Source organism: Phaseolus vulgaris, chromosome 11, assembly GCF_051622355.1.
Source record: "Phaseolus vulgaris cultivar YP4 chromosome 11, ASM5162235v1, whole genome shotgun sequence".
NCBI lineage: Eukaryota > Viridiplantae > Streptophyta > Magnoliopsida > Fabales > Fabaceae > Phaseolus > Phaseolus vulgaris.
This window is the reverse complement of record NC_143508.1, coordinates 4,251,526-4,276,517: the sequence shown is the minus strand read 5'-3', so window position 1 is coordinate 4,276,517 and position 24,992 is coordinate 4,251,526. Positions and strand designations below refer to the sequence as shown.

The 24,992-nt window shown below is 30.1% G+C and overlaps 5 protein-coding genes across 9 annotated transcripts; 2 read left to right on the top strand and 3 right to left on the bottom strand.

Annotated features, from left to right (window-relative positions):
• Window positions 1-602: 602 nt before the first annotated feature.
• On the bottom strand, window positions 603-2,520 carry LOC137833038 (putative NAD(P)H dehydrogenase (quinone) FQR1-like 2). Its single transcript, XM_068641430.2, is given in 3 exon segments — window positions 603-945; window positions 947-1,109; window positions 1,818-2,520. Coding segments are annotated over 3 exon segments (774 nt in total). The 5' UTR covers window positions 2,363-2,520; the 3' UTR covers window positions 603-879.
• A 5,649-nt stretch (window positions 2,521-8,169) lies between these two features.
• On the top strand, window positions 8,170-8,942 carry LOC137825978 (uncharacterized). The gene is made up of 5 exons (XM_090297259.1): window positions 8,170-8,250; window positions 8,364-8,411; window positions 8,493-8,582; window positions 8,689-8,766; window positions 8,856-8,942. Exons 1-5 carry the CDS (start codon window positions 8,191-8,193, stop codon window positions 8,940-8,942), a joined length of 363 nt encoding a protein of 120 aa, XP_090153385.1. The 5' UTR covers window positions 8,170-8,190.
• An 82-nt stretch (window positions 8,943-9,024) lies between these two features.
• On the top strand, window positions 9,025-14,916 carry LOC137822517 (uncharacterized). The gene is made up of 11 exons (XM_068627415.2): window positions 9,025-9,204; window positions 9,275-9,365; window positions 9,494-9,574; window positions 9,886-9,937; window positions 10,081-10,169; window positions 11,076-11,156; window positions 11,956-12,010; window positions 12,093-12,247; window positions 13,096-13,173; window positions 14,080-14,205; window positions 14,516-14,916. Exons 1-11 carry the CDS (start codon window positions 9,083-9,085, stop codon window positions 14,618-14,620), a joined length of 1,035 nt encoding a protein of 344 aa, XP_068483516.2. The 5' UTR covers window positions 9,025-9,082; the 3' UTR covers window positions 14,621-14,916.
• A 2,094-nt stretch (window positions 14,917-17,010) lies between these two features.
• On the bottom strand, window positions 17,011-19,766 carry LOC137833028 (arabinosyltransferase RRA3). Its single transcript, XM_068641423.2, has 2 exons — window positions 19,268-19,766; window positions 17,011-18,392 (listed from the first exon to the last, which is right to left on the bottom strand). The coding sequence occupies exons 1-2, from the start codon at window positions 19,466-19,468 to the stop codon at window positions 17,277-17,279; spliced, it is 1,317 nt and encodes a 438-aa protein (XP_068497524.1). The 5' UTR covers window positions 19,469-19,766; the 3' UTR covers window positions 17,011-17,276.
• Window positions 19,767-21,859: 2,093 nt separating this feature from the next.
• LOC137822486 (HVA22-like protein k) lies at window positions 21,860-24,624 on the bottom strand. 5 transcript variants are annotated; one of them, XM_068627386.2, is made up of 7 exons: window positions 24,422-24,624; window positions 24,220-24,317; window positions 23,699-23,750; window positions 23,359-23,422; window positions 23,051-23,146; window positions 22,138-22,210; window positions 21,860-22,060 (listed from the first exon to the last, which is right to left on the bottom strand). In XM_068627386.2, exons 1-7 carry the CDS (start codon window positions 24,478-24,480, stop codon window positions 21,960-21,962), a joined length of 543 nt encoding a protein of 180 aa, XP_068483487.2. In that variant the 5' UTR covers window positions 24,481-24,624; the 3' UTR covers window positions 21,860-21,959. The 5 variants fall into 5 exon arrangements, with proteins under 5 accessions (XP_068483487.2, XP_090153006.1, XP_090153005.1 ...); XM_090296880.1 differs by having other exon boundaries at window positions 24,220-24,306; window positions 24,422-24,556; XM_090296879.1 differs by having other exon boundaries at window positions 24,220-24,339; window positions 24,422-24,555.
• Window positions 24,625-24,992: the final 368 nt, after the last annotated feature.

The window sequence follows — 24,992 nt, the reverse complement described above, 5'->3', positions numbered from 1 at the left end:
GGGTTTATTGGACCACCCATAACATATACCTTATGAGCCGGTTTTATGATGTTGAGTTAAGCTTAAAACCCATTTCTTAATAAATAAGATATATTTATTATTTTATATTAAGTAATACTTTTACAATCATATATCAGATTATAATTGAGGAGAAAAATAATTTTTTATTAAAATTAGATGATTTTAAAATTGTATTGTATCACACACATGATAGATGTAAACCGGTGTCTTTTACCATACAGTTATCAAAATAATATTTTTCTTTAAATTTATGAATTTTTGTTTGATTGATATAGTTTCAAGTAACATTTTCCTTTCATATTTTGATTTATGAGCTTCTCTTTAATTTACTTTAGTTTTTGGCCATGAAAAGAACCAATTAGGGAGTCTCTCAATCATTAGTGATGAGGCAGTTTCACACCACTTCATGTTTGAATCCAGTAATCCACCAATTCCTATATACCAATCGCAACATAGATTTTGAAGGTCACATCCTACTCATCCATTTTCCATGGAATTACTTGGACCACTTTCTGCAGTTCGTTAAACTATGTATCCTCTATTTCTGGAAAGACACTGTTAATTTGTGAATCCCCACCAAGTAAACCTCAATTATAAAATGTATTAAACATAACAGAATCAAGAACATCAAGTTTACATTGTGTACAATTCATGAATATCATCATAATGAATGATAACAGCACAGCTTTCTAATAATTTCAACCATCAACAATGTGTTAAAGAATATTAGAAAGTGTGTTGATCTTAACATTTGTCTTGTGCTGATTAATTTTGTAGAAATACTAAACACAACATTTGAAAATACTCTTAACATTGAATGAGAATTTTGAGAGGTTTTGATGGTAGAAAAGCTAAGTTTTAGTGGCTTAACTTGTGGACTATTGTGGCCATGTGTTTTCCTTGATACTCTGCAAGGGCAAGCAAGTTCTGTTTGACTAGCTTGCCTTGAGCCATCGCCAGCAAAAACTCCAGCTCCATATGGAGACCCACCTCTGATTGAGTCCATTTCGAACATTCCAGCACCAAAGGTATAACCAATAGGAACATAGAGCATCCCATGGTGGACTAACTGTGTGATTGCTGTCCAACTATAATAATAGTCGTAAAAAGGCATGTTATTCATTGTTGGTCTGTCTCCCAATCATGATGCTCACCATTTACAACATTATGTTACCATCAAAATAACAACAATACTACTACCTTTATTCACTCACATCAACTATGAACTCATTACAAATTTCAACTAAAATAAAGACATTTTATGAGATTAGTTTTGTAAGATTGAATTAGACTTAAGTCCACTTCTTAATATGATATCAGAGTCATTCAGAGTCTTTCTTAATAAAAGTTTATTGAACATATCAAGATCTCAATATAATTGTGTTGGAGATTCCAGATCAACTAAAAATACTGATTGAGACTAACCAACAGTGCATATGGTATTGCAGACAACTTATTCTCCCGGTTTTTGATGAATTGTTTCTAACAGGACAGGAATATTTTCAAACAAGGTTTGCTAAATTCAAAGCAGTTCAAAAATAGTTTACAACTAATTATGAAATTATGATACAGAAGAACAACTTCTGCTAAAGGCTGACTAGAACCCGTTTTGTACCACTAGTTATAAGTTCTAAGCAGATAAGACTTAACAATGGAATAACAATCAGGGTTTATATACTCTACAGATACTGCATTCATTCTAATTAAACTCAATCATTTAATTTATCAGCATAGAGAAACTTGTGAACTTGTATTGAAGAAAATAAAATGAAGGCAGAAAATAAAGGTGTTCTTACGCTGTGGTTTCTTGACCTCCACCCTGAGTGCCAGTGCTGACAAAGAAGCCAGCAGGCACCCCAGCTAGCTTCTGCTCTTTCCACAACTGACCTGTTGAATCGAAAAACGCCTTCATCTGTGCTGCCATGCTGCCATACCTTGTTGGAAATCCAAACAGCAAGCCATCAGCCTCCACCAACTTGTCAGCAGAAATGAGTGGAACCGTATCATCCTTCTCAGGTGCCTTCATCTGTTGCAAGACCTCCTTAGGAAGTGTCTCAACCACACGATACAACACCCCTTCAACTCCTTCAATTGAATCCACCCCTTTCTTCAAGGACCTTGCCAATGACTCCACATGGCCATAAGTTGAGTAGAACACAATGAAAACTTTCAGCTTTTTCACTGCTTCAGGTGCTGGTGCTGGTGCTGTTGCTGACCCCTCTTGAATTGTGCTACTTGGATCATTTTCTGGGATTGCCCTTTCAACACTAACTGGATCCTTTTCTGATCCAGAAATTGGTGCCTTTGTCTTGCTTGGAAAGCAACCACCTCCTTTCCCCATTGAAATTCACTGTCAAATATAATTGTGAATGAAGTTTCTAAAATCTGTGCAATATAAGGCTACTCTTGTTTTACTTGCCAAACAAGATACAAAGACATATATTGGTAGAAGAAAGAAACAGATGGAATCGAATAAAATGTTGGTTAACTTTGCATCACAAGCCTGCTAAACTGCAATAACAAAACAAAAAGAAAAGAGCAGAAAAAGGAAGAGAGAAAGAAAACGTGTAACGTGAAAAAGATTGGATTTGACTTCACCTACGAACTACTTTAATAATTATATTAAGATGAATTATAAGTTGGCCATTCGCTGGCATGCTAGTTCTTGAATTATTAAGTCAATTATCACTTTTCAAGTAATTGTAAAAGAGTATAAATTTATCAACCATGCTACATTATAATCAGAAGACATCATAAACAGTTTAAACAAATTGTTTTTTCTTATCTGTTTGTTGGTGAAAAGGTGCAGTGTGGCATAAGGGTGTTCTTAAGAAAAATTGAAAAATATTAATATAATTTTAAAACTGTTCAATTTCAAAAAAAAAAAAAAAAAAATTCTCTTTCCCCTTATAAACATACCCACACTATTGAGAAAATTATAGCAGCCTAATTAGACAAAATGGCAAAGAATCAAATGACAATTGTGGACTCATTGGAGTCTCTTACAATAGTATTTGCTAAGGAAAACTTCATTTTCATTGACACTTTCAAACCAGTATTTCTTAAAGGATAATATTTCTTTTTTAGTGGGCAGGAGATAGAAACTGAAAATCTGATTATTCTTTTCCTTCACAGATAGCAACTAGTTTCTATGAAAATAATATATTAGCTTCTTCAATGATGTGTAGCAAGCCATTATTGTTAAGCAATTATTAGTAAGTTCTACCTAACTAATTCAGAGTTGGGATTATTCCTTGCACACATGCAAGTGCACAAGCTTTCAAATTTTAAGTCAACCAAGACTTCTTTTTTCAAACATCATCATCATCATTTTTCAAACACAGTTCAGAGTAATTTATCCAAAATTTCAGACATATACTTGAAACCAGTTTAGTATTTTTACATTATTCTTTTTTGTGTGTTTAACAACTGGATATTGATGCAGTTTATACATGAGTGGTGGGAGAATTGAAGACATACCTACCTACCTATTCATTCACTTAGATAGGTAGGTTTAGAGTAAAAAAATTTCAAATGGATAAACTCATTTTGGTGTTAAGTTCCTTCTAGGATTGTGACAAATGTCACTAACAAAAATAGTATACCTTCACAACTAAGTTAGAAGTATGACTTTTTGTTGCAGTTTGCATGAAGATTTGTTAACAATCCAAATATAAGTTAAAATCTTATATTTAATAGAAATAAAAAAAGGTTTTTTTACCATGATGAGTTATTTTTTTTTGTTTTTTACTAAAATGAGGTCCGTTTAAAAAAAATTACAAATTTAGGCAAGTCGTACCAATTCGGCACGACTTCATATGCACAAATCATCCCAATTAGACACGATTCTGCCATGTCATAATTTTTTATTTTTTAAAAATTTTATTGTTTATATATTGGGCCACAAATGTCGTTATTTAAAAGGTCACAGTATATAGTTTGCACAATATTTTAAAGGCTTATGAGGTCCAATTTAATCCAGTTCGAAATCAGGATTATTGGTCTACTTACACGGGACCAAATTTCTTACCTGACCTCATCATGCGTCGACATAAATCAGGAAGACCTAGCACTCAACGCATTCGTAAAGAAATGGATGATTCAATTCCAAATAAGCCAAAAAAATGTTCATATTGTAAAATGAAAGGTCACAATAGAAACAATTGTCCGCACAAACAAGCTTAATAATAAAATTCAATTCAAGTTTGATTATTAATTTCCTCATTTTCTTTATCTATGTATTTATTTATTCATAACACTCTTAGAGCATTTATTTTCTTTATCTATGTATTTATTCATTCAATTCAAACATGATTCATACACGATTATCCAATTTTTTGTTCCTTAAAACTAACACTCTTAGAAAATTATGTATCAAATTAATTTTTAACATTACATAACTTACTACCCAATATATAAACAATTAAAAAAAATAAAAATATGACGTGGCAGAAGTCGTGACAAGTTGGCACGACTTTAGTATGACATGACAAAGTCGTGTCTAATTGTAACGAGCATATGAAGTCATACCGAATTGGCACGATTTGCCTAAATTTGTAATTTTTTAAAAAGGAACCCCATTTTGGTAAAAAGAAAAAAAAAATAACACCATGATAGTCAAAAACCCAATAAAAAAGTTAAGTAACATGAAAAAAAAATATCTACAAACACTTTTTAAGGTATTTGATTGAAGGTCTCATGCTATTGTAGGCAACTCAATCTTCTCTTCTAGTCTATCTTCAACCCATAGTAAATTATATGTATGGATTTGAAATAGTTATTGTGAATGTCCTTGTAACATTTATTTTTATAGCTTTAGTTATAATAATGTTAAATTGGATTCTTATATTTAATACCTTTACTATTACTTTCTTATGTTTAATATCACTCTTCAATTCCTACATGCCTAGTGAAAGTAATAATTGTACTTTATTTAATTTAGTGCTTCATGTAAAAGAAAACATTCATTTTGGATTTCTGATTATACATAACGTATTATTCTTTATTTTAATCTTTATGTAAAAATATTTTATTAAGATTAAGTGTTCAACAGTCAGTATCCAAAATAATTTATATTTTTTATATAAATATAAAATACTTTTATGTGTAAATTAGATAAAAAAGAAAAAACCATCAATCTCTAAACTTTTTAAAGTGGATTAGGATGAAAAAAAGATAAACAATGTTTTGGAGGTGCATTTAGAAATCATGTGGTTTTTGAAGCAAGCTGAAGAGATCTTCATGAGCCCATTTCACATTACCTCCACTTGATCCATTACTAGGGATAATGAGATGAAGAAAACTTCTATTAACTTTTGACCTGATTTAAAATTTTAGATGTAAAATAAAATAGTTAATGATATTTAATTACATTTTAGATAAAGATTGACTGAACCATAATAAATAATAAGTGGTAGTATAAGATTACTTAACAATTTCTCTCCTCACAGGCTTTTAATTTTTTCCATGGAAAGAGTTTTTTAATTTAAATGATATAATACTACATTTATTTTATTGTTTATATTTATTTCATCATTAAGATTATGAAATCTAAAGTTACGTACACCCATCAAATTTTATTAAAGATTATATGAAGTACTCTAATTGTTACTCAATTAAAGATTATATGAAGTGCTCTAAATATAAATTAAAATAATCATATTATTTTATAGTATTTTTAAAAATTTATCTACACTATTGTATAAAGAGATACACTATTTAATAATTTCTTGTCATTTTGAATATTTTTATCCTTAAAAAAATTTATTTATTTATTTAATAAAATAAATAATTAAATAATTTATATTTTTAAAAATAATAGTTATATAATTTTTTAATATTATTTTTAGAAAATTATATATATATATATTAAATTGTATTAATTTATTTATTTATTTACAAAAATAATAAAATTATAAAACTTATAAATATGTATATATTTTAATGTAATGAAAGTACGAAAACACATTTCCTTGTTATCTAAGAAGATAGTTTGGTTTTCAATATTTCTTTTATCTTAAAAAAATAATTTAAAGCTCATCTTTTCTATCTTTATTTTTTAAAACAAATTTTAGTATTTTAATAAAGGATCAAGTATTTAAAATATTTTTATATAGTAATATAAATAATTTATAATAATAATAATAGAATATGATTTATAAATTAAATATTTACTTTTTTATGAATTTTAATTATAATACATTTTATACATTTAAAAATATTTATTTATTATAAATTTTAGTTATGCAAAGCCAGCATTTATCTCGTGCTTTACAAAAGGTAAAATTCTAGTTATTATTATCTCAGAAAACATTATCCTTTAAATATTTTTTTAAAGTTTTAAGCCTACGATGGTTAGTACATTTATTTCATTAAATAATCATTATTTTTTGTAATTAAAAAGGAAAATAATTTATTAGGTAATATATAATTTTAAAATACTCAATAAATATTTTATTAAGAATTATTAAAAATAAGATAAAATATTTTAATGAATTAACTTTTATCATTTCAAATTATTTAAATTATAAGTATATTATACGTTTTTTCTATTTTTCATTAAGTAGTCATTGTATTATGTAATTAAAGAAATTATTAAAAAGAAGATAAAATATTTAATGTTTATTAAATACTTAATATTTATTGTATTTAATGTTATTGGGAGAAAATATTTACTTTTTTTTTTGTTATAGTTTAAAGTATGAATTTCAATTTAAAAAATATATAAAATTCTTCTGTTTGACCCTTATGAAAACACATATAGTCTCAGTTGTTCTATTATTATTTTTTCTTTTCATAAATATTCTTTAAAAAAAAACTATCATATATGTATGTAGATAGAGATAATAGATATAGATATATAACAGGTTCATATGAGTGCAAATATGAAAATTAAATATCAAAATACGAATTCTACAATGTTTTCAAATTTCTTTATACTCATACAGTTCAAAATTTCGTAAAGGAAGTAAATTATTCCTTTCCTTAAATATGAATGTTCATCCCCTTTGGTGGAAACCAAAATAGGACATGCATAGAAATCTTTACAAACATAAGAAAGTGTTTTTGATAAAATAGAGCAATGTTATGCATTAACTGTTATGGTTTAAATTATATATATATATATATAATGTATTTTGTGTATAAAAGAACCAGCATGCATATTCAATAGACAATAACTTCATAAAATTTCATAAACACTTGTTTTGGCGCGCCACATACACAGGTTTGTCCTCTTCTTTTCATCTGGTTTAAACTTGTTTCACAAACCACATGAACTCTGTTTTCTGTGTTTTATTCTCTTCAACATTATTCTTTCGGTTATGTTTTCTATTCTGGATGTTAGTTTTTGGTTTACCATTTGTGTTTTCACGTCTACATAGCAGATGGACCAAAATAAAAACAAAAATACTCAGCAAATTGTGTAAACTGAATTTTTGTCTCTGGTGAAATTAATGATACTTTTAATGGGGTTGGCTTAGGATGTTGAAAGATCTTTTCCTTTTCTTCTTAAACTGTGTAAACTCAGTTTTTGTTTTTAGTGGAATTTCTGTTTGTACAAGATTTGTTTTTAGTGGAATTTCTGTTTATCCAAGATTTGTTTTTAGTGTAATTTCTGTTCTTCTTAAACGTGTGTGTGTGCCTAGTTAATCCAGTATTTTCCTCTTGATCAAATGGTTTTGGAATCAATTTATCAGTGAATTTCTAATGGTTGGTTTTGAGGAGCATTGTTTGTGCTTACATGGTTCACTTTGAAGTTTAGGTTCTCAAGTCTTCAGAATAAATTAAACACGGACACACACAAGGTTGGATCCTTAACCACAAATTAGTCACTTTCAATTAATTTTTTTATCACTTCTATTTAGTCTTCTTGTTTCAGTGATAGGATCTATAAAATGTGAGTGATTGTTGAACATCCCATATATACACTATTTAAACTACTCAGATTAATCCTAAAACTTTTCCTAAGAGAAACAAATGCAAAGAAAACCAGTGATTTTGTTCTGAAATAATATCTGTATTCAAAACAAGCCATAGGTTCAGATAAATGTTCACCTTTTTCTTTCCTTGGCTTTCGTTTCTTTCTGCTATTCATCTCTTGTTCAAGGGGCATTTAATCTAAAAGCAATTTGTTCATTACATCAGGTACCGAGTTCATTCCTGATCACCATGAAGGAGAAAAACAAGACAGTTGTCCAGTATGATGACAGAAGTTCTGTCCCCAACAATGTAAGCAAACATGATATTTACCATCTCTACTAAATTTTTGTTTCTGCAACCTTCTGAGACCCTGATATATATATATATTCTCTTGCTTTAACCAAATTTTCTTTTTCTAACAGGAAATACCAAACCTTCCCCAACGCCAAACTCCTTGGTCTACTTCTCAGGTGACTGTTTTATTTTTTGAGACATTTTATACTTATTCTTATTGGAAACAAACAGCTGACACTCTCATCTTTTTTAACTAGGCTTCAGCTTTTCATAAATTTAGGTCTACTCCAACTTTCAGATCAACTCCAGCTAGTCCTCACTTTTATTCCTCCTGGTTTGGAAGTCAGGTAGTGATATACATATTCATTCATATTATAGCTGATTCTGTGCTTTGATTATCATGAAGGGACTACTCACCTGTCTTGTTTTCTTCTTATATCTTGTTTGATCCAGATGTGGAATAGGCCAATTCAATATGGTTCTCCATATCAAAATATGGCGTTCTCCAATTATGCTATGATGGCAGCAAGGGTAACTCTAATTCCTCAGTTATTTGATAAGTTTATTTAGTTTCTTACTTCATTTTTTCTTCATGATTTCTATTAAATTCAATTGGCCAGTTGCTTCAGATTTTATGGAATGTACATATTCTTTTATGGGGTGAGGTTTGGGTGCACTTAGCAATTGTTAATGGATTCAATGCATGATTCTTCCTCCTACGGAAACTTCCACGATGAATGTGTTTGTATATTCACAAAGCCATCTGATACAACTACTTTTGCAGGTTGGTCAGAGTTCTCTATTAGCTTCTGCTAATACAATACAAAGGACTCCTGCTGAAAACTACATGCTTTTAAATAACCATTCTTACAAGAGCTCACAACCTACAAGTAACTTAACTCCCCAAGCCAGAGAAAATGAAAGAAGGTATTCAATCCAAGGAACCAACTTGAAAGGATCAGTAAGGAGGTACGTTTGTTCTGCTGGTGAATACCATTGCATTTTTTCCAACCGTAAATTTCAAATTGTTTGTGCACAGTGTGACTAGTGAAAGCAAGGAAACAACTGTTGTAGTCAATGATAATAAGAATGATGGTGGATCAACAAAGGTGCATATACATCTTTGCAATGTAAGAAGAATAAGAGAAAATGAATTTCTTTGATAATACTTTCTGGAAAGTAAATGCTTATTAAGTTTGCTTCATTTAATTCTTAGTGATGTCTACTATTTCCTGCTGAACTGCATTTACCTTGACAGGAAAGTAACTATACAAAAGAACTAAGAAAAAGAAAGGCAGAGCAGACATCATCCAAGATCTCAAGCATGAAAAACATTAAGGTATACAAATGCAATGCATATTTATCATATACTAAATATATACTGGCATGTTTATCGGGTGTCTTGAACTTCTAAATTGTATATAAATAAAATAAATATATCAAGAATTATAAAGAGTACATGAGGTGACAATATGATTAACTTGTTTCATCTATTTCTAGTTTAAATTTTTTACATTGAACACTATTGTATATTTTCTGCCTGATATATTTTAAAGTCGTTCTCATTGTCTTTGAATATTACAATTCATATAAAACATGATTCAACATTCAAAAATTAGCTTGACGACTCATAATAACCTTTTTTTTCAGCTGCAGGATATTCCTTCAAGGCAACAGCAATCCAGGATGATGCCTGGAACTGGTATGTTTGAAGTTAATCAATTTGTGATTTAATATAAATAAGAAAATTCTAGTTTGATGAACTGAGATTTGATCAGTGGGAGGTGCCAAGAGTGTATACTGAAAATAGCAATGCTGATGATGAAAATACAAATATTGAAACAGGTAAGTTTGAAGCAAATCCAACCGATCTGAATCAGAATTTGCATATAGACCCCAATAAATCTGCCGCTAATCCTCTACTTGAAAAAGAGGTACTAAAATTTTCTGAGTTTTATGTCACATGTTAGCTTTAGGGTTACTTTTCTATATTAGGAAAGGGGCTCATGTTCTGAATAAATGCTTAAGATAAAGGCAAAATAAATTTAATAGACCAGCTAACTGCAATGTAAAATTTCCTGTTGGATTAAATATGTTACGTATTTGTATATCTAAAGTTGATCTGCTCGTGCTTATGAATAAGTGCTTGTTGCAAAGGTCTAAGGATCATGTTGAAACACAAAGCAACCAAAAGGAAAAACAGAATGACACTGACTAGCTCCTTTTTTCCGACCATAGATATATATTATAAATTCGTTAAAATCTATAAACTGTTCCTTTTAATGTTCTCCCAAAAAGAAAAAAACTTTCACACACAACGTTTATAATGTCACAGGAAATATGTACTTACCAATTTAACTGTACTGAATAAAAAAGGAGAATCTAATTATGGTATTAAACTACCATTAGTTTACAATTGCATGCTATGATGGTCCGAAGTTACTTGCTAAGATTCACCTCATTGATTTCTTCCATATTTAAATTTGTTAAATTCCTTTATAGCTTCACCATTATATATGGTCTGGTTTATTCAAGTATCATCAAATCTGCATGCTACCCTGTGTGGCTTGTTGTAAGGGAATATCATGGTTTTCTGATTGCAATACTTTCTAAACTTGTGTTCAACTTTGCATTGGCTTTGCTTTTCCGACACCTCCTTCCTTGTCACTTAAGGCCATTCTGATGAAAATCTACCACTATTATAGTAATTGTATTATCTATAGACTATGGAAATGTGTACTACAGTGAACATGAATGTCTTTCATAAATACTTGCCATAGTTTTGTTTCTCCTTTTAATTCTTAGGGATGTCTACTGCTGAGCTGTTTTTACTTTGACAGGAAAGTGATGAAACAAAAGAACAAAGAAAAAGGATGGAGATGAATAAATCATCTAAGAGACCAAAGGTGAAGATCATAAAGGTAATACATGCACATTTATCGTACAGTAGATATACACTGGCTCATTAAGCATGTGTTTCAAACTTCTAAATTGATTACGAATAAAATAAAGATGTTAGGTTACAAAGAGTGCATGAGGCAACAATGATAAATGAGATTGAATTTTCTGGCATGAATTTGAACATTACACCTTTCCATCATGTCACATTAAGTTTGAAGTTTATGTAATCTATAAGAAAATATACATATGCAGTTGCTCTAATTTAGAAATTTAAATTGATCTTGAATACTAAAAGGAAAAAACACAATATAGAAAACATTGAAATTGATTATTAATTTCCAGATAATTGACCTTTGAGAACTTTGTATACCATTCCCACTCTTACGAGACCATTACCATGATCAAGCAACAACTTAAGAAAAGGTTTGCTAAGTGGAAAAGAATCATCTAAAAGGAATAACAAAACCACAAGGCTAATTAATATACTTTGTATAGTCATGGATTGTCAATTCTAATTTCTAAGAAGCAAAGGGAGTTCAGGTAAGATTTTTGGTGACTGTAGACATGTTTGAGGAAGAACTATGTAAGTTTATTATCGATTTGAATCAGAAGAATTAACAATTCACTGTTTTTACCTTTTACTTTTCTTTCAGCAATTCACATGAAAAAAATCAACAAGTTATATCAGCTTAAATTGTTAAAATGAAAAAGTGTCGGAGAAACACTTACGAAATTATCCTATTTGACTATTCCACCTTCTTATTTGCCAATGTTTTCACCTTCATAGTTCATAATGGTTACAATCTTGGTTTCTCTCAGCTGAAGGATATCTCTTCAATTAAGCAAACACAATTCAGTATGACAGCCGGAAATGGTATGTTCTAAGTTCATCAATTTGTGATTTCATATATAAAAGATGAAAAATCAGTGTCTTATGATCTATGAGATTTGATCAGGGGGAGGTGCAAACAATGTGACTAGTATTGAAAATTGTAATTCTATTCAAGACAAAACAAATATTGCCTCGGATCATTTTGAAGCAAATCCAACTGAGGGGAACAGGATATTGAGTACAAACCTATCTGCCACTAATCCTCAACTTGCAAAGGAGGTACTGAATTTTTCTGAGTGCTATATCACATATCAACTTTCCGGTTACATTTCTATGATAGAAAAGGGAACTTGATCTGAATGAATTCTAAAGATAAAGGGAAAGTGAAATTAACAGATAAGCTAACAGAACTTTAAAGTTTTTATTGGATTAATATGCTGAACATATACAAATATCTAAAGTTCATCTTTTCAAGCTAATCATGCTCATAAATTCCTTAAAAAATCTAAAAAGTCTTTTTTTATTCTCCCAGCAAGAGAAATCTTTTGCATAGGCCGTTTATAGTATTACCTCGGAAGGAAATTTGTGTGAACCAGTTTAACTGTATCAAAAAGGAGAATCTAATTATGATATCAAACTATCACTTGTTTACAAATTGTGCTATAATGGTCCAAAGATACATTGCTTGATTCACTTCATTGATTTCTTCCATCTTTAAATTTGTTAAATAACCTTATTTATAGCTACACCATCTATATTATCTGGTTTATTTAAGTATAAGTATCATCAAATCTACATACCACCCTGTGTGGCTTGTTGGAGGGGTTTCTGCAGTATTAATGCTCTTATTACGATTTCCTGCTTGCATTGTAAGTGATCTCGGACATTGGCTTTCTAATTTTTTGTTCAATTTTTGCATTTGTTTTGTTCTTCTTTCTTGCACCTCATCTCTAGTCACTTACGGCCATTTTGGATGAAAGGCTAGTTATTGTTCTATATATAGCCTATGTAGATGTGTACTGTAGTGAAAATAAATTTCTTTGTTAAATACTTGTCCTAGTTATAGTTTTGCATTTAATTGTTAGTGATGCTAACTATTTCCTGCTGACCTGCATTTACTTTAACAGGAAAGTGATGAGGCGAAAGAACAAAGAAGAAGGCAATCAAAGAAGAAATCAGCTAAGAGATCAAGGTTGAAGATGAAGGTACACAATAAATTGATTATACAAAAATAAAAACATCACAAATTATAGAGTACATGAGGTGACAAGACAATGATGAATGCTCTTGAATTTTCTGGCATGAATTTGCACATTACACCTTTCTTCTGAGTCAAAGAAAGTATACACATGTAGTTGTTGTAGTCAAGAAATTTAATTTTCTAACATGAATACTAACAAGGAAAAACACAAAGTAGAAATACATTGAAATTGATTATGAAATTGTAGACAGTTGATTTTTGAGAACTTCCACTCTTATCTAGTCACTGCGCAGCTACACAATAGGTGTGGTAAAATTACCATTATCAAAAGACACTAAAAAAGATAGCTTCATTCTAAGAAGATGAAAGGGTATCAATTGTATGAAAAGATCTAAGCTAGCTAATGTGGTGGCATGATAGGAAAAAATATCCATGCTTTCATGTCACCTCTACAACTCACTTTAAGTTTTGTATAATATTATAGATTCCCAAAGTGTAGCTATTTTATTAATTTTTTCACAGCAGAACAAAATATTCCTATTACTGCTGTTTTGATACTTTATAGGCTATATGTTAGTCAAAAGAACATGTTTATTCTTAAGTTGGCTTCAATGATCATTGTAATTGTGCATGCTAGGACTTTTTAACTACAGCAATGAAAATTTCTCAATATCATATAAAGAAAGTAGGGCTAATTTTACAAAAACGAGAGTTATTAAATTCTTCAAGAGTGATGTTATGGTAGATGCTTAAAGCTAAATCATATGTTTCACATACCACTAGGGAAGTGGCTAATTTTTCTTTTGCTTCACTCTCACTTTTATCACACCATTCACAATCCTTCTTGACACCTCAGTCATTTCCTTAAACTCATAATGTTTTCCATAACTTGTTTGTTTCACCTTGGTAGGTGGAACGTGAAAGGCTCAATGCTTCCATTAGAAATCTAGATGTCGAAAATGCTGGGCTCAGAAAAGAGCTTCGTGACCTTATTGATGAGTATGACAAGCTCACAGGAAATAACGATTCCTTAATGGTATGCCATTTGAATCCTTATTTGTCAAGTTATTTACCTGTCAGTATAGATTTTTAAGTTGAATGACTAAGTTCTTGTATTCCTATAAAAGAAAAAAATGAATGGTTCCATGTTACATTCTTTCTTTGAAACAATCTGAAGAATTTAACTAATTATATACTACAAACTAAAACATAAACATAATTTATCCAAACTAGTAAACTTGATATACAGCTTGATTCCTTTTGTTTTGTCTGCTTCTTCCTTGCTTTGTTGTGTTTTCCTTTTTGCCACAAACTTTAGCATCTGATCTGTTGTGTTATGGGGACAGGATGAACTCAATGAGATGTTTGGTCAAGAAACAGTAATGGATGTTTTCAATATGCAGTCTGCTGACTCAGATGCTGATGATAATCAGAACTCAAATGCCACTTGAGGATTCAAATTTCAACTTATCTAAGATCTATCATTTTCACATTACAAGCCATACTTGGTTTTCCTTATAGAAATCACTAAAGCCTAAATAAATGACAGGAGCACTATAAGGCTTTTATCTGATAGCTTTCAAAACATTTACATAATAATTTATGGTCCTACTAACCAGTTTCTTAAGGCAATGGTTAGCATTTTCCTTAATTTCATAGTACTATCCAATTTTTTGGGTTGACATTGAGATTATTTTTTTAGGATGACATTGAGACTTTGTTATGAAGTTTAATGATTGTGCCTTTCTCCTCCCCTTTTCTACTTTGTTCTTTTATCCGCTGCATTTTTAACAAGTAGTAGAGAATAAATAAGAGGATAAAACATAGATTTAGTACTTGATACTGTTTCTCTTTTTTTCCAATCAAAGTAAAAGTTATTCTGTAATAAATACTTGTATTAAAGTTTTACAAAAAATATCACGATAATTATAATTAAATAACAGTATTGAAGATACTATTCTTAAGTTTTGCACCATTTTTTCCCTTAACTGTATTTATAGTTACAATCCTATATATATAACTATTTTTGAAAATGTTAGAGATCTTGTTCACCAGAGATTAAGATGTTTTATTGGTGCAAGTCGATTTTATGTAGTTAAAATTTATTAAAAAATATAAAAATTATAAGTAGACTCATTGAATAAGAAGAGTTATACTTTTATATTTTATAGTAAATAAATAAATATTGTTAGGAAACATACGAGAGCCTGTGTTTCTAACATTTCAGTTTTTTTTAATAGACAGGAGAAAATATCTTAGTTAATTTAAGTTTGAGATTAATGTTACCCAGTATTTACAAAACTTCTTTTGGCAACTTGAAATAATCTATTGTAACTATTGGATTTTTTAATAGGAGACTGACCAGGATTTTTTTAATTTCTAATAAATGATTCATTTTAATGCAAATCTTCTCAATTTATCTGTTTATGATAAATAAAATCAATAGATGAATAGGAGAAAGGAATTAATATCTTAAAAACATTATTTAATGTGACAGAAATACTGTTAACTATAGTTAGTATACTAACCAGAAGAAGAGTAGAACCAAAAGTGATATATATGGTAATTTAGGAATTCCCTTGAAAAGAGAGTTTCAGGTTATTCGTTTTATTGAGGGTGTAAATTAAGTGGATTAGTATTTGAAGTTAAGCCTTGGATTTGTAAAATTAAGATACTTTTTAAATTGAATTTAATTTTATTACAATTTTTAAAAATTAAAATTTAGTCGTTTACTTAATATATAACCCTTCAACTTCATTAGTGATCGACTTAGTTAATTTTTCATTGAATTATGGTTAACATTTCTTGAATGTAGTTTTATTTGGTTTGAAGAATGAAAAGAGATGGAGAATGGATACGTAAAGAAATTAAAGATAGATTAGTTGAGTAGATAAGTAAAGAAAAAGAAGAATCAAAAGTGATAACAGTCAACTTTTACAAAGATAATTTTATGTAATTATGAATTGATTAAATTATATATATATATAATCAATTATATTAGCTAAATTTTTTAGTTAAAATATATGTTTTTTATGTCCCTAATAAATTGAAAACACTATTGATTATGAGTTTGTTTTTTTTTATTGTAATAATAACTTAAGGAATAATATTAAAAATAATAATAAAATTATTAATAGCAAATAAAATTATTTTTTTCAATCTTTTCTTATCTTTTTCCTATTTTTCTTTTTCTTCCTATTTTTTTTTCTCTACCAAACCGATCATAAGATTTTGAAACATGTTTATTTCCCACTCTGGCATCTTGCTTCGTAAAGATTGCTGAGGAAGAAAAATTATGCTTGTTATTATATTATTAAAAATAACATATTAACTACAGACAGAAACATTCTATAATATACACATTCCATAGTTACAATGGACATTGAGAGTTATACATTCTTTATGGTTAAGGATGGTGCACTTGTTTCCTATCCTTTATTCATGCAGAAGAGTAATGCAATATATCTGAAGGAGGAAAATAAACTCACTCACACGATCTGAGATGTACAAGATGAACCCTAATAATTTTTCATAGAAACTAAACATTAAAACTACACTTATTTTGAGTATATTATTTTAACCTCTAAAATTATTGGTCAACATCAGTTTCATTATCAGCAGCTATGGATATTGTTGTTGTTTTCTTTTCTTCTTCTTTTTTGGCTTTTGGTACAACAAGTACTATTATTTCTTTTTAATTTATCTATTATTATTATTGTTAAACTTAATCATATTCTAAACAATTGAGACAGAGAGAAAATACCTCAGCCCCTGACATAGAACAGGTCTCCAAGGCCTAATATGTAGTATATATTTTCCAATTTGTATATAGGGTTGAGATAAAAACAATAAAAAATTCAAATTAGCATACAACAAAGGTTACAGAAGAAATCTTAAGTAAGTCCCACCAAAAGCAAGCATTAAAAACGATTAGAAGAAAAAACTGAACCATCTCAGAATGGGGCCTAAAAGCATAACTCAATGTGCTCATAAAATGATATCATTTTTTACCTACACAAATGCTTTGTAGCTAATGAAATCTACTGCAAAACTGTTCTAAACAATTGACACGTAGAAAATATACCCACGGCAGCAGCAGCAGCAAGGTTACCATTCTGAGCCATCAGGGAAAGGTTTGAGAGCATCCTGCTTCCCATCAATGTAGTATTCAACAATTGCTTTCATTCGTGGAAGCTTAGCAGGGTGATAATTCACGTGAATAATTACAGGCTTCAATTTGCTGAGGTTAGCATCATTCCTCACTGTCTTGAACAGAACCTTGCTATTCATGAAGAGATACATATCCATAGTTCTTTTGGCAGCATGAAGCCCCTCATAACCAGGATGTGAGGGGTAAAAGAGTTCCTCATTGAAAACAGCCTGGTCCCATGCTTTCTCTTTCGAAAGTCGTGTTGCCACGCGATCCAAAAGCTCTATTGAAGGGATTGTTGGTCTGATATAGAAGAAACCAGAGTTGAAAACCCATATCCTCATAGTATGAGCATATCTAGCCCAACCCATTGCAGGTTCATCAAAGACATCGTTATAGCCGTAAGCTGTCATGTTATTGTGACCATCGCTCATGGACTCCACGTCTGAATCCCGGTATAGATGATCAAATGGATTCTGCAAATATACAATGTCGACATCTGATAGAAGAACACTATATCCCAACTGCAAAAATTCTCTTAGAATACGAAATTTTAGACCAGAGACAGCATGGTTACTCCCGGTTCTTCCAATTATATCAACACCATCATCTGGATCTCTTTTATACACTGGCACTTGATTTGATTCACAAAACTTTGCAATCTCATCGTCTAAAGCAATAACTAGATAGTTGGTTATGCCAACTCTCTTGATGCTGGTGAACCAGACCTCTAGCATCTCCTTTACATTGGTGTTTGCCAGTCCAACTATAAGCTCTCGTTTAACTGCAACTTTCTCTAATATCTTTCCCAATCTCGGGTTCACAGACTCATCAGGAACAACAGTAGGGTTGGTTCTCAATCCCTTTACAGTACCAAAAGGTCCAGCCTTCTGCTGTTTACCTAGCGTAAGGAACTGCTTTTGAGCCTGGTCTTCCCCTTGTGCTGCAAGCCGAAGCCTTTCAGTCAATTCCCTCACCTGTTTTTTCAGCTCAGCATTCTTCTCTGATACCGCTACAAACTCTGATTTCAATAAGTTGACCCGATCTGAGGATTCACATCCAGCTGAATTTTCCTGCAAAACAAAATCCATGATAAAAATGATGCTGTCATGCCACAGGGTTCTTCTTTCATATAGGATCAGACACATCCTTTTGAACACACTTTAACTATTGGTTGAAGATCATTAGAAATTACATATTTTGTGGAACCCACTTCTCATTTTAAACCTCCTACTTCAATTTTCTTTTCAGTAGATTTTAACCAATGATAAGGAGTGTGTTACAGAGTCTTCCACTAGCACTTCTCATATAGAAAGATACTTATACAAGATAAAATGAGTTTGTGCATAGGCTAAAATTCAATCATATAAATCACGTGTAAACCAATCAAAGAAATATCAAATTCTGCCAGTTCAAACCAAGCTAGGTAGACTTGTGCATTATACCTAGATAGCCTCTTAAGCTCGTCTGAAAAAACTTAACAATATCAGCTACATCTCCAAATTCCAATCATCATACAAACAGAATTCTAGTTTAGCATCTAAGCCAGAGGATTGTTTTATCCCGAGGCAGAGAAACCAACCAGACATGATCTTCAGGATATACTAATGCAGGCAAAAAGACCATTTAGAAGCACACATTAACACTAACATCACTATCATATAAAATTTGACAAGCAAAATTGACCACCGTATAAATCCACAAATCTTAAAAAAAGAGGAAACAAGTGTGTATTGTTTAGCCAGGGCAGTGATGAGGACATATAGATCGAAAACTAGCAGGATCAGTAAGATCAAACACAATCCAACAACAACACAAAAGCAGTTGGTCAGAACAATGGGAATTCCCAGTCAACGGCAATCACATAAGTAATGATTATTGCAACGAGACCCAAAAGCTGAAACAGTAAGAAAGAGCAAAAAGCGAGAGTCTTTGACGAAAATGGAACCTGGGTCATGGATCCCGCCTGAGGGAGGCGGCGATTGGCAGCGACAGAGTCAGAGACGAAGAAGCCATTGGGGAACAAGAAAGCGAAGACGCATCCAATAAGGACGCCAATTGCAACTGCGGTTAGGACCCTTGATTTGCGTAGAGAGTTTGTGCTGTTGTTCCTCATCAGGGGTCCCTCTCTGTCTCTGCGCCCAATCATTGTATCTCCGAAACAAGATGCTTATTGGGTTTTATAATAACTATTTGAGGTTAAAGGGAAACAACAATGGAACGATCGAAGTTGGTGTCGTTGTTCTTGTTCTCAGAAAAAGCATTCATTCCCTTTGAACTCTATGAGTGATCGTGATTAAACAACACAAGTTTCTCAGATTCTTCTTACACGCACACCTAATATTTTCCTTTTAATTTTCCATGTAATTATTGAGAAGGTATCAAATCGCAAGTGCAGAGCAAAAATGCATAGTTGACTTTACTGGTAATTAAATTAAAATAAGTATAAAAGTAAAACCCTACTTAATTTTAGTTTTAATAAAAAAAAAAAAACTACATCAGTAATACCTTCACCATGTTTTTATTTTTTGTTGCTAAAAAATTGTCCATGTACTCATATGTGTTAGTTGATTGAAACTAGATTTTGATTCCTTAGGAAAAAATCTATTTTAAGTTTTTAAAAAGATATAATTAAAAAAAACAACTATTTAAAACCATCAGTTAAATTTTTAACATTAACAAATATAAAGGATCAAAGTAATACAACAAATTTTCTTTCACAAAAAAGCGCGAATAACTTTTAAGAGAAAAAGTTACTAATGTTAATAAAATGTATTTTTACTATTTAATTCAGATTTTCTTTTCATAATTTATCTTTACATGATTCACGTTATCCTATTACAATTATAACAGCGTTTGTTATAATTATAACTCTGAAAAATGTTAATTAAAAATAAATGCCAAATCTATAAAGGAACCAATTTTATATTTTGTTCTTATTCGTTTTTTTTTTTTTAATTCATCCTTTAACTTTAAAAAAATTCGTACAAATCTTACATACTATATCGAAAGCAAAGAGAATTTTGGAAATAATTATAAGGATTTTGAAATTGAATTGATGATTTTTTTATATAAAAATCAAATGAAAAATAGGCATGTAGGAAATTATAATATTTTAAATACTTCTTTCAAAAATATATATATTTAAATACAATTTGAAAGTGCCTCTAGTATTTCTTTCATCAATTAAGTTCTAGATTAACTATATTATGTTTGGTAAGCTTATGAATAAACTTAAAGGAAGAAAAGTCTATGCTTTAAAAGTTAATTAAGAACATCTCCATTGTTTGGTATTAAAATTAAGATTTGGATTTTATACAATCTCCTCATTAAAATATCTTAACATGACATAAAAAGTCAACCGAGACCCATATAAAAATAAAATGATATTTTTTTTTATCTTAAAAATATATATTTTACCAATAACTAAATAAAATATTCATGATAATGAGTTTTATAAGACTTTTGTAAAAAAATCTTTAAAATGATGTGATGTGACACGGTAAAACTCTCAGAAATTAAATTAATGCTCTAAAGAGTTTAATGGTGGAATTTGAAAATTTAAATCCGATGCATTAAAGCTAATGAATAAAGTAAAAGTAAAAAAAAAGGAATTAAACGCTTTAAATGTTAATCAATAGTTGAAAGTTGGAAACTTAAAATATCTTATTAAATGACACAAAACTGGAGAACCCAATCACAACTTATTTGGTAATTATATATATATATATATATATATTTTTATTTTTATTTATTTTTATTTATTTTTTTATTATTATTTATTTTTTTCAAACAATTATCCCTTTTCATATTCTAATTTATTTTAAAAAAACTTGTCTTAAACATTAATGAAATTGCTTCTTAATTTTTTTCTCATTTTTAAATATTTTTTATAAAATAAGATAGTATAAAATGAATTAAACATGTTTTTTTTTGTCCAATATGCAATTAAGTTAATACAATTAAACTAATTTTGATAGAATTAATCTGTTAACTATAATTGAGATAGATGCGTAAATTAATCTAGAACATATACTATTAATATATTAGAATGTAGTGATAGTAAGCGGAATTGATTCTGCTTATCTGTCAAACATTCACAAGAGCTTTTGTGGAAACTAAAAAAAAAATGCATAAATTATAAAAATGGTTGTTAGATGCTCACAGGTCAGCAAGGATACACATGGCCCTAACTGCATACAATACTCCAAGACAACAACTGCTGTGAAAATCAGTATTTACATAAAATATGTCTAACAAGTCAATTTTAAGTCTTAAGTCTTACTCAATCTTAGGATAAGATATTTATGGATATATCGATAACAGTTCGATAACATGATATGATAAATTTAACACAAATATTCGTTAAAATAAATGTTAAATAACTCTGACATAATATCATGTTAAGAAGTGGATTTAAATATAACTCAATCTTATAAAACAGTCTTTTATATATATTATATATATATATATATTTTATATATATATATATATATATATATATTTTATGAAGTTCCTTATTTCTAATCTAATCAATGTGAAAACAAGAGAAATCAAGAAAATAAAAATAACTAAACAATTTTCAGATGCAAATCAAAAAGCCAACGTATTTTTGTCCAATATAGGTAAAAAAAAATGCATTAATCTTCTGATTCTGAATCCTGAACCTGCCTCTTTTGGGGTTCAATGCGATTACACTTCCTCCTAACTGGATGAATCAGATCCCTAATCATCTGAGTTCCTGATACAGAAAATAACCAATCCATGAGATGACATAAGAAACCATAAGCTCGCATACTAAGGAGTTCATATGCGTACCTGTCATTAAAAACTTCACTGCTAGAGCTCTTGCAAGCTGCAATTCAGTTTGGTGATCACTAATAACTTTATTCTGCAAGATCAGAAGTCAATTATATATTATTTTTTAAGAATTTATGTACATGTTGGAATTGCTCTCTTAATTGATGAAGCATTTCTCATGAAAAATCATATTTTTTCATAAAGGGTCACGTCTCTTCACAAAGAATCATGTTCCTTCATGAATGAAGGATTTTTTTCATCTCTTAGGGAGAGTATTTTCATTTCATTGTTCCATTAAGAATCCCTTTTTAAAGAAAGAGAAAAGAAAAAGTGATATAGTTTTTGTAACTTTCTTTGAGAGAATTAGAGTTGTATTTCCACCACACTTGGTAAGAATTAAGAGATGATCATCCGAGAGGTCTGAGATTCCTTGACTCCTTGTGAGAGAAAGAGTGACTAATTGTATTTTTACTTTCACAGTGAAATTGAACTACTAGGGTCTCGAGGTTTTTCCTAGCTCACAATGACAAGGTTTTTCACCTTAAAATTGTTGGTGTTGTTCTTCTCTGCTCTTATTTTTGCTTCCACATATTGAATTTTACATTCACAGAAGAGGGATTTTGTTCTGTTAATTCCCACCTGTACATAATAAATTTATGTGCCATATAATATATGCTATATATGCAACGTGAACAATGGAGAAGAATTCCAAATGCCGTGGACAAATTTGGTAGAAGCACTTTTTAACTCTCAAAAGCTGGCACACAAACAGCAGTACCAAGCCAAATTCCCATGGACAGTGCCAATAAATTAAAAAGCATAGTAACTCTCTTCCCTAAAAGCCAAATGACAGCACACAATTGGAAAATCATAAAAGATAAAAAAAAAATTGCATTTTCAGCAATAATGAAATCTATGAACAACTTCTTACCATTACACCATACACAAATTCGACAATCACATCCATTCTAGCTTGATGCTTCAACAGGAATGGACGCAAGTGATTACAGTACAATTGTCTTGCACCCTGTTCAACAAGTTTATTTATTTATGCTTGATGGAGAACAAATTTATTAGAACACAAGTGAAAGAGGAGTAAAAGAACAGAATAAAAGAAAGTTCCCTTAAGAATTTAAAATAACAATAGAAGAACAAAGCAACCAAGATAAGGTTATTAACACAGTAAATTCAGAAAGCATAGCAGGAAGAGAATATGTTGAGCAGTTTGGTTAAGCTTACATTGAGAGTGGGAAGTTGTAGCCAAAGAAGAAATGCAAACTTTATATGATAATAGAAAGGAATCCTAAATAAATATGGCAAACAAACCTTGTTAGATCATAATACCTCAAGTAAAACATGAAAGCAAACAAACAAATCATAACTGAAATCTTTATTGTTATTGGTTCAGTCCTTCAGAAGATCATAAATAGCAGGCAACTGGGATCACAAGATAAATGAATAGAACATAGACATAACATTGTTATCAATGAAAATCGGAAATAGACACCGAGATAAGTTTCCATGAAAAACCATAACAGTAAGTTAAAAACAATAAAACCCATAGAGAACTTGTTCATACCAGGAAAGTAATTTTTCAGTAAACATTTCTGCGGCACTAAAAGATCCATAAGCTGAAAAACACAAGAGAGATCAGTGCCAATACATGCATACAAATCCATCAAAACAAATATCTATAATAACACATCAGAATTAACAAAACCCAAATTATAAAAGAGCAAAAATAATTGCCTGGAGTTACTCTTATCCCACTAACTCGAGAATTCTTCAAACGTGTTCATCCAAATTCATCAGCAATCACCAAAAAATATCAACAATATATAACATCATACCATGGTAACAAAATTTTCATAAGTTTAACAAGGTAAAATCAAATCAAAATACACCAGAACAATCCTCTTTAAGTCTTAACCCGTGACCTCGGTACATGTATTCTACAGATCATTAAGGCTACAATGTAGCATGCATCACTAATAATCTAATACCAATCAAAATCAATAGAAAACTAATACTAACAAAAAAATCAACTAATCAATTTAATTATCTTTAACAAGGAAATGTAGGTTGAAGAATAATTAGAACCTGCCCAATACAACAGCCATCTCTGTTGCTGATACGGATCATTGCCCTCGATAGCTTTAAACGTGGAATACACGGGAAGTGCAAGCCCTATAGAACAGCTGTAACGAGTGACCCAATATACTGAAGTTGGTGTTGAAAAATATGTTTTTTTAGTGAAGTTTAGAAGAATTAAGAAAATATGATTGAAGGGAAACACGCATACCATGCTGGGCGGAGAAAGAGATTGGGAGCAACAAGGAATGGTCTCAAACCCACCTGCATTGATCTCAGAACAGAAACAGAAAGCTTGAAGTGGTTTGATGGTGAAGAAACCGAGAATGAAGGGTAACAAATCTCTGGAAAAGGTAAAGATAAAGGTAAAGGTAAAGCCAATATACGAAAGAGGGGAACTTTATCTGTTGATAAAAAAAAACGAAAGTGAGAAACTTTAGGCTAGGGAAAATATCAGGGTTAAAAAAATACATTTGGTATTTTAATAATAAAAGATTAATAAAATAATATTCTTATGTTTGTTTAAAATGGTTGTCTTGTCTTCTAATATACTTTGCTCTCATATCAAGAAAGATTGCAACATTAACATAGAAAAGTGAACTGAGATGAACAAATCCTATAATTCAATCACATCGTGTTGTTATCTTCTCTGTCACAACAATCTTAAATCTAAATAAACTCATAATAAATATAAATTCCACTTGACTTATAAATTCAACGTAGAAATTATTAATTATATCTCATATGAGATCATATTATGCAAAAATTCCATTCAAATTCTT